The 13124-nt window shown below is 40.6% G+C and overlaps 1 protein-coding gene across 1 annotated transcript in view; it reads right to left on the bottom strand.

The window, feature by feature from the left end:
- Nucleotides 1-13124, bottom strand: part of neto1l (neuropilin (NRP) and tolloid (TLL)-like 1, like) — a 266325-nt gene that overhangs the window by 7715 nt on the left and 245486 nt on the right. The window contains exon 8 of the mRNA XM_060899991.1: nucleotides 8318-8431. Coding sequence (XP_060755974.1) covers nucleotides 8318-8431 — 114 coding nt within the window. The remainder of the gene's footprint in view (nucleotides 1-8317; nucleotides 8432-13124) is intronic.

The raw sequence follows: 13124 nt of genomic DNA, 5'->3' as shown, positions 1-13124 counted from the left end.
ACTTTTGATCATGCGCACACCGCATTGCGAGAATCCCGCCAACCGCGAAGTAACATTTTGTTTGAAAAGCGTATTTCCACCTGAGCGACTTTCAATAGCGACTGAAAAGATTCTGAATGGCCACTCCAGCAAAGAAATTCAAAACACAATACAGCGGTAGGTTTCTCCCTGAACGGAAGGACCTTTTCAATGGCATAATCCAACCGGCAGCCTCCAAAAATGAAGAATACGCACACTGCACACTGCGTGTGCGTGACATCAAAGTTGCAGCATCGGGAGTGTATGATGTGAAAGAACATTTCAAATCGAAACTACATCAGCGGAATGCAAGCCAAAGGCAAAATCAGCCACTGATGACAGTATTTGAGCGCTCAAAAACTGATATGCCAACAACTGGAAAAGACAGAAAACACAAGGTAGTGGGAGTTTTAGTTCAGGTTAGGCAGTGCTCTGTTTACCCCACAGTAATGCTGACTGCAGGGGCGCATAATAGGATTTTTGAACTGGGGGGGACTGAGCTGTCAGCAAATGATTCCATTTTGTGTAAATGCATATATGTACTGAAGCTTCAATATACATTAGAATTGTGAGTTTTCTAACTGAATGAACATTGGTAAACAAAGGCCTACCTGGTCAACACTAGCCATACATGATCAAATTGTTATTTGTCTGGTATGTTCATCACGCTCCAAAACTTCATGTCTTCTGCATGTTTTATTTAAACATTTGCTGATCTCAGCAAGATGAAGAATCTCATCACAGAAACTTTAACTGTAACTTCTAACAAAAAGGGAATGTCCAAAAATTAATAACAAAATAAAATTGAAATGATTCACACTCGTGCCATCATGTAAATGATTAGAAACATAAAATGTGTATGAAAACAGAAGTATAAACACTTGAACAACAGATTCACACAAATAAAAATAAAAAGTATTTTTTCCAATAAAAAAATTGATAGAAAAAAAAAAATTCCCTCTGCAGCCAAACAAATTTACTGTCTCGAAGCAGACTCAATAGGTCCCAAAACATCTCTCTGCCGCTTCCCAGTTTAAAAACTGGGACATCATGGAACATGGAATTCGAAAAAAGGGACAGTTAATGAAATGAAACAAAAACCCCAACGTTTATGCTGGTAGATGCTAGATTTCAATGCTTTTCCGACTTCAAACTTCCAGCTTAGGAGTACAAATGAACGCACCATTAGTCGTAGCAGAAACACCAAATGGATGAACTGTGCAGTGTTATTAACCGAGAATTACGTGGAAAATTGAACACCTTGCTTTCCCAACTCTGCAAGGATCTGCTCCAGCCTTTCCCCTTCTTGAATCAGTGTAATGTGGATTGATCACAGACAAGGCTACTGCTGCTGCCATTTCAACTTTATGCTGCAATGTAAGTTAGTCTAACTAACGGAACATTAATCCTCACTTTTTCTACCTATGTTTGGCGCCTTATGTAGGGACGGTGGGTGGGGGGGGACAGATAGGGGTCACTATAAATCTGGGGGGGACATGTCCCCCCTGTCCCCAGTGCCATCTGCGCCCTTGGCTGACTGTAAGAGAGTTTTCTCTCAAGTCAGGAAGATACACACAGAGAGCAGAAAGAACCTGAATGCAGACACACTGACCTGGCCTACTGCAGTGTAAGATCAACACAGCTAGACACTTGCTGTGACATGCAGCCTAGTGAAGTATTGGTGCAGAGTGCTAAAAAAGCTGTCATGGAGTACAATTCAGAACATTAGAGTGACACTTTGTGTTTTTGTCAAACATTGGAGCTTTGTATTCATTCTGAAGGTTTATTGTTATTAATATTGAATAAAAAGTAACTGGGATATATCATTGTTAATTATCATTCAAATTTTAGGTAAATTATTTTAATTTGCATCTTATAAGAATTTTATAAGGGAAATAAGGATTTTGGAGGTTGGTTATACAGGTTTGATTGACCAAAGGTTGACATGTATGCGCGGTTAGGTTAATATGGGATGGCCTTGGGCTGAGGTGCCCTTGAGCGAGGCACCTAACTCCCAACTGCTCCCCAGGCGCTTTTAGCATGGCTGCCAAACTGCTCTGGGTATGTGTGTGCTCATTGCTCATGTGTGTGTGCATGTACGGTAGGTGGTCACTGCTTCAGATGGGTTAAATGCAGAGAGAAATTTCACAAACGTGTGATGAATAAAGTTGTTGTTCTTCTTCTAATGCACAGACTGTGTGAGGTGGCATGGTGGTGTAGTGGTTAGTGCTGTTGCCTCACAGCAAGAAGGTTCTGGGTTTGAGCCTTCCTGTGTGGAGTTCGCATGTTCTCCCTGTGTCTGCGTGGATTTCCTCTGGGTGCTCTGGTTCCCCCAAAGACATGTAATTAAGTTAATTGGCTCCTCTAAATTGCCCATAGGTGTGAATATCTGAGCACGAGTAGCATGGCGGTCAGCAGAGCCTTTGTCTGCCTTCAACTTGGTCATGTTGAGCTGTGTCCTTCATAATTCAGCTATCAGAAAGGATGATTCCAGAACTATTGAACTCACGGAAATCGCGCTATACTAGTCCAGTATCAGCGATTTTGCGAAGTATATGCACTGTACCCTGTGTCTGACATTACCAATCCTTGTATTTTGTGTCGCTTTTCTGTTTTTTGATCCTGTTTGTGTTTTTGGACTGAATTGTAATATATCTGATATCCTGTCTGTGCCTTGCTGCACTTACATCCGTCTATCGCCCCTACCTGACAGGAACTGTCAAACGTCCAACAAGCTAATGGACTAATAAAACTGTTTTAATTAGTTTTATATGAAACAGTTGTGAATATTTTCCATCAAATGTGCTAGGAAATAATCCCACATTATTTTTAAAAAAGCAAATTAAAAATAAACACTGGATAAAAAACCATTTATCTTCTGTATATAAAGATCCAAATTTTGTTGTCTGGTGGTTAAGTGTTTATGAGATATGTTGCCTTGCATTTATGGTCAGATTCCTTGTGGTGGTACATATTCGTCGTACATACATATGGACATCGTATGGTCGAAAGCCATCAAAAATCAGGTAAATGCGTTACCATATTCTTTTGAGTGAGTATGAGGCTCCGCTCCATGCGCTTTGCACACCAGGAGCTTAGCTATAAGCTTTTTGAATGCACAGCTGTCAGTAAATTTTGAGTACCACAAAAACGGACTTTGAAATCTTCTCTGAAACATAGTGAGCACAATCCCAACTAAATGCACCATTAGCTTGGCAACAAGCAACAGGAATGTTCAGGCTAAAATCTCAATTGCTATCCAGAGTTCACTGGCTAATATCAGTAAGATGGCTACTGAACTCTAGATGCCTACCTTGTGAGAGTACAGGGGAATAGAAAGTGTAACCATATATGGAAAGAGAAGAATGAGGACCAAGTGCAACCAATCAATAGGGGTTAATGGGAGCAAGAAACAATGGCTGTGGAAGGCAATGGAACGTGGAAGTGGCTGTGGAAATGTACGGTTGGTATTTTAGCATGACAGCTACAAATGCATACATTCCTTTATGTATGTGGTGAATGAAAAAAAGAGAAGTGTAATATGAGCTCATTTTTTTCAGTGTTGCACTTATTTCAGCAGCATAACTACTGCTGTGCCTATGTGAATGCCAGTTCACCTGTCATTCTTTTGTTCTTTTAGTTTTACTGGACAAGGTCAGTGTTGGTCCTTTAGTCTCCATGAAAATCACATTTTAGTGGTTTCACTGAGTTCATCAGCTTATTTACACACATTTCAGTGGGTGTGCCTGTGTACTGTTGGAGCAGTACAAATATGTTTGTTTTATCTATAACCCCTTATCCCATGCGGGGTCACGGGGGGCAAGCTGGAGCCCAGCTATCCCAGCTGACCATAGGCAAGAGGCAGGGTACACCCTGGACAAGTTGCCAGCTCATCGCAGGGCTGACACACACGTAGAGACACAAACAACCATTCACACTCAATTTAGATCCACCAATTAACCTAACAGGGTCAATTTAGAGCCACCAATTAACCTAACATGCATATCTTTGGACTGTGGGAGGAAACCCACACAGACAACATGCAAACTCTAAGGCCCTCGTCAGCCACTGGGTTTGAACCCAGAACTTTCTTGCTGTGAGGCGACAGTGCTAACCACTACACCACCGTGCCGCCGCCATAGAAATATTATGTGTGAAAATGTATAGAGCAATGTAACAAGGGGTCTCACTTATCCACTGTGCATATGCATAGTTTAATGTGTAAACCATATATATGCGTGCTTCTAAACATAGAATGTGATTTGTCAAGTTTGTGAGGATGTAGAGAAAAGTGTAATTGCAGGTAAACTGATTGTGAGGAGCTCTCATCCCAGTTATTGTCAGGTGACACATGACATAAAAAGTAAAATAAAAAAAAAAAGCATATCTAAGGATTGAGATGATGCAAATAATGAACCTCTGTGCTGAGAGTAATGAGTGGTGAATCAGTCAATTTTGTTGACCCCAGTGCAATTTTATTTGATCTAAGCCAGCAACTTTAATCCACTATTGGAGAGGCCAACGAAACCCAGCAATAGCATCCCTGTACACACTCATATCTTTCTTTCTTTTTTTTAAACTCTAGGGTTAGCTATGGGCATATTTCAAAGAAAAAAAATGGTCAGGTATGGCATTTCCCTGTCAAATATGAGCCAAATAATAACATGAGTCTTATATGCATTCATATACAGTGGTGCTTGAAAGTTTGTGAACCCTTTAGAGTTTTCTATATTTCTGCATAAATATTACCTAAAACATCATCATATTTTCACGCAAGTCCTAAAAGTAGATAAAGAGAACCCAGTTAAAAAAATGAGACAAAAATATTATACTTGGTCATTTATTTACTGAGGAAAATGATCCAATATTACGGTACATATCTGTGAATGGCAAAAGTATGTGAACCTCTAGGATTAGCAGTTAATTTGAAGGTGAAATTAGAGTCAGGTGTTTCAATCAATGGGATGACAATCAGGTGCGAGTGGGCACCCTGTTTTATTTAAAGAACAGGGATCTATCAAAGTCTGATCTTCACAACACATGTTTGTGGAAGTGTATCATGACACAAACAAAGGAGATTTCTGAGGACCTCAGAAAAAGCGTTGTCGACACGCATCAGGCTGGAAAAGGTTACAAAACCATCTCTAAAGAGTTTGGACTCCACCAATCCACAGTCAGACAGATTGTGTACAAATGGAGGGAATTCAAGACCATTGTTACCCTCCCCAGGAGTGGTCGACCAACAAAGATCACTCCAAGAGCAAGGCGTGTAATAGTTGGCGAGGTCAGAAAGGACCCCAGGGTAACTTCTAAGCAACTGAAGGCCTCTCTCGCATTGGCTAATGTTTATGAGTCCACTGTCAGGAGAACACTGAACAACAATGGTGTGCATGGCAGTGTTGCAAGGAGAAAGCCACTGCTCTCCAAAAAGAACATTGCTGCTCGTCTGCGGTTTGCTAAGATCACGTGGACAAGCCAGAAGGCTATTGGAAAAATGTTTTGTGGACGGATGAGACCAAAATAGAACTTTTTGGTTTAAATGAGAAGCGTTATGTTTGGAGAAAGGAAAACACTGCATTCCAGCATAAGAACCTTATCCCATCTGTGAAACATGGTGGTGGTAGTATCATGGTTTGGGCCTGTTTTGCTCCATCTGGGCCAGGACGGCTTGCCATCATTGATGGAACAATGAATTCTGAATTATACCAACGAATTCGAAAGGAAAATGTCAGGACATCTGTCCATGAACTGAATGTCAAGAGAAGGTGGGTCATGCAGCAAGACAACGACCCTAAGCACACAAGTCATTCTACCAAAGAATGGTTAAAGAAGAATAAAGTTAATGTTTTGGAATGACCAAGTCAAAGTCCTGACCTTAATCCAATCGAAATGTTGTCGAAGGACCTGAAGTGAGCAGTTCATGCGAGAAAACCCACCAACATCCCAGAGTTGAAGCTGTTCTGTACGGAGGAATGGGCTAAAATTCCTCCAAGCCAGTGTGCAGGACTGATCAACAGTTACCGAAAACGTTTAGTTGCAGTTATTGCTGCACAAGGGGGTCACACCAGATACTGAAAGCAAAGGTCCACATACTTTTGCCACTCACAGATATGTAATATTGGATCATTTTCCTCAATAAATAAATGACCAAGTGTAATATATTTGTCTCATTTGTTTAACTTGGTTCTCTTTATCTACTTTTAGGACTTGTGTGAAAATCTGATGATGTTTTAGGTCATATTTATGCAGAAATATAGAAAATTCGACAGGGTTCACAAACTTTCAAGCACCACTGTAACTCATGCCCTAATACATTTCATTTCCAAATATTTCAGTGGCACAGACAACAAATATGAGAGATTTTCACATGACTGCAAGTTTTCCAAATGTAATACGGGGCAATAGATTGTGTAGAAGTAGCCATAAAATCACCCTTGCAAGAAAATTTCTTTCCATATAGTATCGTGATGATGTAAATGTGTGCTTCCATACATTTACATAATGAGCATGCGAATGAATGAGTGTTCTCAAGTTTCATCTACCATGATGATAAAAACTGTATATACGATTTACCTACATTTGATACAAACTCTTCTTTAAAAGGTGACATACTCCTTTTCCACAAGTTGACACAGTTCCCTGCGGTTGTAATGAAATATCTGTGACATGCTTTGGTCAGAATACCACAAAGATAAAGCACCACAGCTCCCTTCTCACCCTGTCTAAACAGACCTGTTCAAAACAGGTGATTTGAGTGCCTGTTCCTTTCAATGATAATGAGCCACTGCTCACCCCAATCCTCCTCTACTGCCGGCCAATCAGGTAGCACTTTCTTCATGAATATTCATTTACAAAGGCCATGTGTGGAGATACTCAGATGAGGGGCTGGTATAATTCTAATGAGCTCCCCTTGTGACATAAGAAGGGGAGGCAAATCTGAACGGCTTGTTGAAGCTCATGTTTTCTGAAATAGGCAGCCTAAAAGAAACTGACTGGGTGTTTTGTTTCAGAGTTTGTGGATTGGTAGGCATTTCAGATACCCAAATGTATGTGGACAAGCACTGAAAAAGTAAGTTTTTCATAATATACCCCTTTTAGGCGGCGCAGTGGTATAGTGGTTAGCACTGTCGCTTCACAGCAAGAAGGTCCTGGGTTCGAGCCCAGCGCCCGGCAAGGGCCTTTCTGTGTGGAGTTTGCATGTTCTCCCCGTGTCTGCGTGGGTTTCCTCCAGGTGCTCCAGTTTCCCCCACAGTCCAAAGACATGCAGGTTAGGTTAACTGGTGGCTCTAAATTGACCATAGGTGTGAATGTGAGTGTGAATGGTTGTTTGTCTATGTGTCAGCCCTGTGATGATCTGGCGACTTGTTCAGGGCGTACCCCGTCTCTCGTCCATAGGCAGCTGGGATAGGCTCCAGCTTGCCCATGACCCTGTAGGACAGGATAAGTGGCTACAGATAATGGATGGATGGATGGATGTGCCTTTTAATGTATGAAACAATACCAAATTGCTTCTAGTTTGGTTTTATTGCAGGTAAATCATTTTCTATACACTAAATCAATGAACAATAGGCCTCATTTATCAGTATTTTAGTAAAATTGTGTGTAAATGTTAGTGTGAGCCAAGTAGAATAAAAAAAAAAATTCAACCAGATTTACAAAAGTTTCATAAACACTGATTGTCTTCATACCATAAATTACCAGGTACATTCATGGCACAGATGACTTGCATTTGGTGATGCCCACAAAATTCCATAAAAAAGCAAGTTATTTAAACTCAAGTCTATGCCAATAAAAGATACTTAAATATATTTAACAGGTGAAAAGTAAGGTGAAAAGAAATTACAAGCAAACAGGGACAAAAAAAGACCTACACTAAATCCAGGTGATCATGGACACCAGACATGTCACACAGAGAAAGTGGTATTTCTGTTTATTTATTTAACAGTGTTTTGGTTGATTTTGCTAGAAGACACCATGGCAAATGGATTCAATTTCTACGCCAGCTTTCATCATCTGAAAAAAATCATACCAGTCTTTCAACCTCCTTTTTTCCCTCATAAGCATGGCAAGCACAAAATCTTCCATCATGTGAGGCATTTGTTTCCGGCTTACGGCTTAGCGCAGGCAGACTGGCCCATCCTCTATTTACACAGCACCATTTCTGTTGCCGTTAGTAAATATCAAGTTTTATTTGTCTTTATTCATAGGTTTGTTTTGGCTGGAATAAGTCCCTTATTTTTCCTATTCTTTAATTAGAAGATGACTGGGTTTCACTAAACTCTCACGATGATATTCTTACCTTTGCAGTGATTTTCATCCCATGGATACACACAGTTCTGGATGCCATTACACACCAGTGAGTTGTTGATGCACATGTTACTGTGGCAGAAGAACATCTCAGCATCGCAGGGAGCTAAACAAACAAAAAGAAATGTCAGTTAAATTTGCAACTGCACTTCCGTTTCCCCCATGACTTCAGCAGCTGAGAACAGCTGTATTGCAATTATTTTTTAATGCTGTTTTCTCAAGATCACAGGTTAATTTATCACGCTATCTCGAGATAACGAAGCTCATTTTCTCATGATAAGTTCATTCGTTTGTTGTCACAAGTAAACAAATGGTTGTTTCCTCTTATTAGGCCTACTTATGTTAATCGGAGACCAGGAGTGCCATGCCAGCATGCATAAATGGCATCTTGGCAACTGCAGGAACTGATTTAAGCTGAAAAAAAAAAAAAATCCAGGGTCACAATCAAGTGTCCATATGCTATATGGACATGCTGTGGGGGTCAGTATCTACAGCAGGATGGGCTTGCATGGAACATGGAAGTTTCTATTGGGTCAAATGAGGAGTAGGTTGAAAGATCAGAGTTCAGCCGCCATTTTGATACCAAGCCATGGCGTTTGTTTACATGCGAACTGGAGCTCTAACTGAGAATATATCGAAGATTAGATACATCTGCCAGCTAATTTGAAAAGATGCAACAGCAGTCCGTGGGAATTTATTGATGTAATGTGTTTTAGACTAAATATTTGGACTAAAAATACTTGGACAAAGGCAGCATGGTGGTGTAGTGGTTAGTGCTGTTGCCTCACAGCAAGAAGGTCCGGGTTTGAGCCCCGTGGTCGGCGAAGGTCTTTCTATGTGGAGTTTGCATGTTGTCCGTGTGGGTTTCCTCCGGGTGCTCTGGTTTCCCCCACAGTCCAAAGACATGCAGGTTAGGTTAACTGGTGACTCTATTGACTGTAGGTGTGAATGGTTGTCTATGTGTCAGCCCTGTGATGACCTGGTCACTTGTCCAGGGTGTACCCTGCCTGTAGTCAGCTGGGATAGGCTCCAGCTTGCCTGCGACCCTGTACTGTAGAACAGGATAAAGCGGCTCGAGATAATGAGATGGGATATTTGGACTAAATATTTTAACAAGACCATTTTTGTCATAATGTTACTGATCAGTGGATTACAATGAAGCTTCATAGGTGACCTCAATGTTGTTATTGTTTGTTTGTCTGACAGAGGTGTTGATTGTACCTCCTGTTGTGATTGTATGTTGAACTGGTTTGTATCAATTGAATCACAAGAATCTTAGTTGCTATGCAAGCTAGCCAACAAACTACTGGTTAAACTAAAAGAAACTGTTCCATAAGATGCAGCCCATAACCTCAACGATTTACAAAAAAGTCACCAGGTGTGTCACCGTCCTTGTTGATCAAAGAGTGTCATTTTAATAAAATGACATATAATAATAAAAGCAACATTAGCAATAATATTTTCTCCCGATAGCTTAGATAACTAGTGTTAGCTTGGTTAATCGGCGTGCTAGCGTTATATCTCACTAGGAGTGGCTGGGGTCAATAGCAGCAACTGTCAGATGATCAGTCTATGATGGTCACATAGCACAGTGTATTTGATTTGAAACAACTGACCAAACCTGCGATTTAGTTCAGAGATGTGTCTCTTGGTGAACAATTGACTGTTGCAATGTGAATCTTCATGCTGAATGGATATTATTTCTGTGTCAAACTCCAAAATGTAATTTTTTTAGTCACTCAAGCTATCAAATTGTCAGTCTGAGCCTAATTTACTAAAGAAGAGACCCTGAAAAACTTTATCGGCAGCGACTACATCAAAAATATTGAAAAGGAAGTACAATCTAATAAAGCAAATTGAAGTAACTTACAGGTGTAGTAGTGTGTAAAAGTTGTTTGTATGGAAAAACTCTGCAACAAAAATAGGCATAAATTATTTATTTTCTGAGGTAAGTTCTGAGGTAATGCCAGTTAGCGGCTAATGAGATGACACAAACCCAGCTGTCACTCAAATCGGCCCAGGCCATAATTATGCATTAACGCATGGCTCAAAACAATTTAAAATGTTGAATTATATAAAAATTCACCCCCCGTACAGTTGTCATGAAGGGGGAAACTTGCTATAGAGACCGAAACTGTTTTTTGTACCAGGCTGTAAACATGTTTATTTTCGCTGTAAAGTTGGACATTTTAACATGGGGGTCAATGGGAATTGACTTGCTTTTGGAGCTAGTCTCAAGTGGCCATTCAAAGAACTGAATGCTCAAGGAACTGAATGCTCAGTTCAGGCACATGGTGCCTGAACTGGACTTTAGCACTTCCGCATTGGCTTCATTTTTCAGGAGCGGAGGTTGCTACTTGCTAAGAACACCTGTACATCTGCACATTCATGCAGTTATCCAACCAGCCAATCATGTGAAAGCAGCACAATACCAACTCACTGAAACTGGACAGTTGTAGACTGGAAAAAGACATGGTGATAGATTTTTTTCCTAAGTTTCAAAACTCGCTTAACACTAAGAGCAATTTAACTAGGAGAGATTCGGTGAGTCTGTGCAGATGACACCCTCAGATTCCTGTTCTTGTAGCCCATCCAGCTCAGTGTCAGATATTTTGTGCAGACTGAGATGCTTTTCTGCTCACCATGGTTGTAAAGAGTGATTATTAGAGTTACTACAGTATATACTTCCTGGCAGCTTGAACCAACCTAGCCATTTTCCTCCATCCTCTTTTACAACCCCGATTCCAAAAAAGTTGGGACAAAGTACAAATTGTAAATAAAAACGGAATGCAATAATTTATAAATCTCAAAAACTGATATTGTATTCACAATAGAACATAGACAACATATCAAATGTTGAAAGTGAGACATTTTGAAATTTCATGCCAAATATTGGCTCATTTGAAATTTCATGACAGCAACACATCTCAAAAAAGTTGGGACAGGGGCAATAAGAGGCTGGAAAAGTTAAAGGTACAAAAAAGGAACACCTGGAGGACCACATTGCAACTCATTAGGTCAATTGGCAATAGGTCATTAACATGACTGGGTATAAAAAGAGCATCTTGGAGTTTCAGCGGCTCTCAGAAGTAAAGATGGGAAGAGGATCACCAATCCCCCTAATTCTGCGCCAACAAATAGTGGAGCAATATCAGAAAGGAGTTCGACAGTGTAAAATTGCAGAGTTTGAACATATCATCATCTACAGTGCATAATATCATCAAAAGATTCAGAGAATCTGGAAGAATCTCTGTGCGTAAAGGTCAAGGCCGGAAAACCATACTGGGTGCCCGTGATCTTCGGGCCCTTAGACGGCACTGCATCACATACAGGCATGCTTCTGTATTGGAAATCACAAAATGGGCTCAGGAATATTTCCAGAGAACATTATCTGTGAACACAATTCACCGTGCCATCCGCCGTTGCCAGCTAAAACTCTATAGTTCAAAGAAGAAGCCATATCTAAACATGATCCAGAAACGCAGACGTCTTCTCTGGGCCAAGGCTCATTTAAAGTGGACTGTGGCAAAGTGGAAAACTGTTCTGTGGTCAGACAAATCAAAATTTGAAGTTCTTTATAGAAATCAGGAACGCCGTGTCATTCGGACTAAAGAGGAGAAGGACGACCCAAGTTGTTATCAGTGCTCAGTTCAGAAGCCTGCATCTCTGATGGTATGGGGTTGCATTAGTGCGTGTGGCATGGGCAGCTTACACATCTGGAAAGACACCATCAATGCTGAAAGGTATATCCAGGTTCTAGAGCAACATATGCTCCCATCCAGACGACGTCTCTTTCAGGGAAGACCTTGCATTTTCCAACAGGACAATGCCAAACCACATACTGCACCAATTACAGCATCATGGCTGCGTAGAAGAAGGGTCCAGGTACTAAACTGGCCAGCCTGCAGTCCAGATCTTTCACCCATAGAAAACATTTGGCGCATCATAAAACGGAAGATACGACAAAAAAGACCCAAGACAGTTGAGCAACTAGAATCCTACATTAGACAAGAATGGGTTAACATTCCTATCCCTAAACTTGAGCAACTTGTCTCCTCAGTCCCCAGATGTTTACAGACTGTTGTAAAGAGAAAAGGGGATGTCTCACAGTGGTAAACATGGCCTTGTCCCAACTTTTTTGAGATGTGTTGCTGTCATGAAATTTAAAATCACCTAATTTTTCTCTTTAAATGATACATTTTCTCAGTTTAAACATTTGATATGTCATCTATGTTCTATTCTGAATAAAATATGGAATTTTGAAACTTCCACATCATTGCATTCCGTTTTTATTTACAATTTGTACTTTGTCCCAACTTTTTTGGAATCGGGGTTGTATCAACAGGGTGTTTCCACCCACAGAACTGTTGCTCACTCAATGTTTTTCATTTTTCTGGGTAAACTCTAGAGACTGTTGTGTGTGACAATCCCAGGAGATGCACAAACTAGCCCTTCTGATAACAATAACCATGGCAAGTCACAGTGATCACACTTTTTCTTCATTCTGATGGTTGATGGGAACATTTACTAAAACTCTTGACCTGTATCTGCATGTTTTTTTGCATTGCCCTGCTGCCAGATGATTGAATAACTAGATAACTGCATGACTGTGCAGGTGTACAGGTGTTCCTCTTAAAGTGGACAGTGAGTCTGTGTAAGAACACTAGCAAAGCCCTTTCTAACAAGTTGGAGAAAGACTTCAAACTGTACGGCCTTCAGTACAAAGCTCTGGCACCTCTGTGACAGTAAATATTAACCCCTTCAATGCCCTTGGACGAGTCACGTATGTCATGAAATCT

The sequence above is a fragment of the Neoarius graeffei genome, chromosome 19 (genome assembly GCF_027579695.1).
Source record: "Neoarius graeffei isolate fNeoGra1 chromosome 19, fNeoGra1.pri, whole genome shotgun sequence".
Classification (NCBI taxonomy): Eukaryota; Metazoa; Chordata; class Actinopteri; order Siluriformes; family Ariidae; genus Neoarius; species Neoarius graeffei.
Note: the sequence above shows the minus strand (reverse complement) of the source record. Positions and strands in the feature narration are given on the sequence as shown.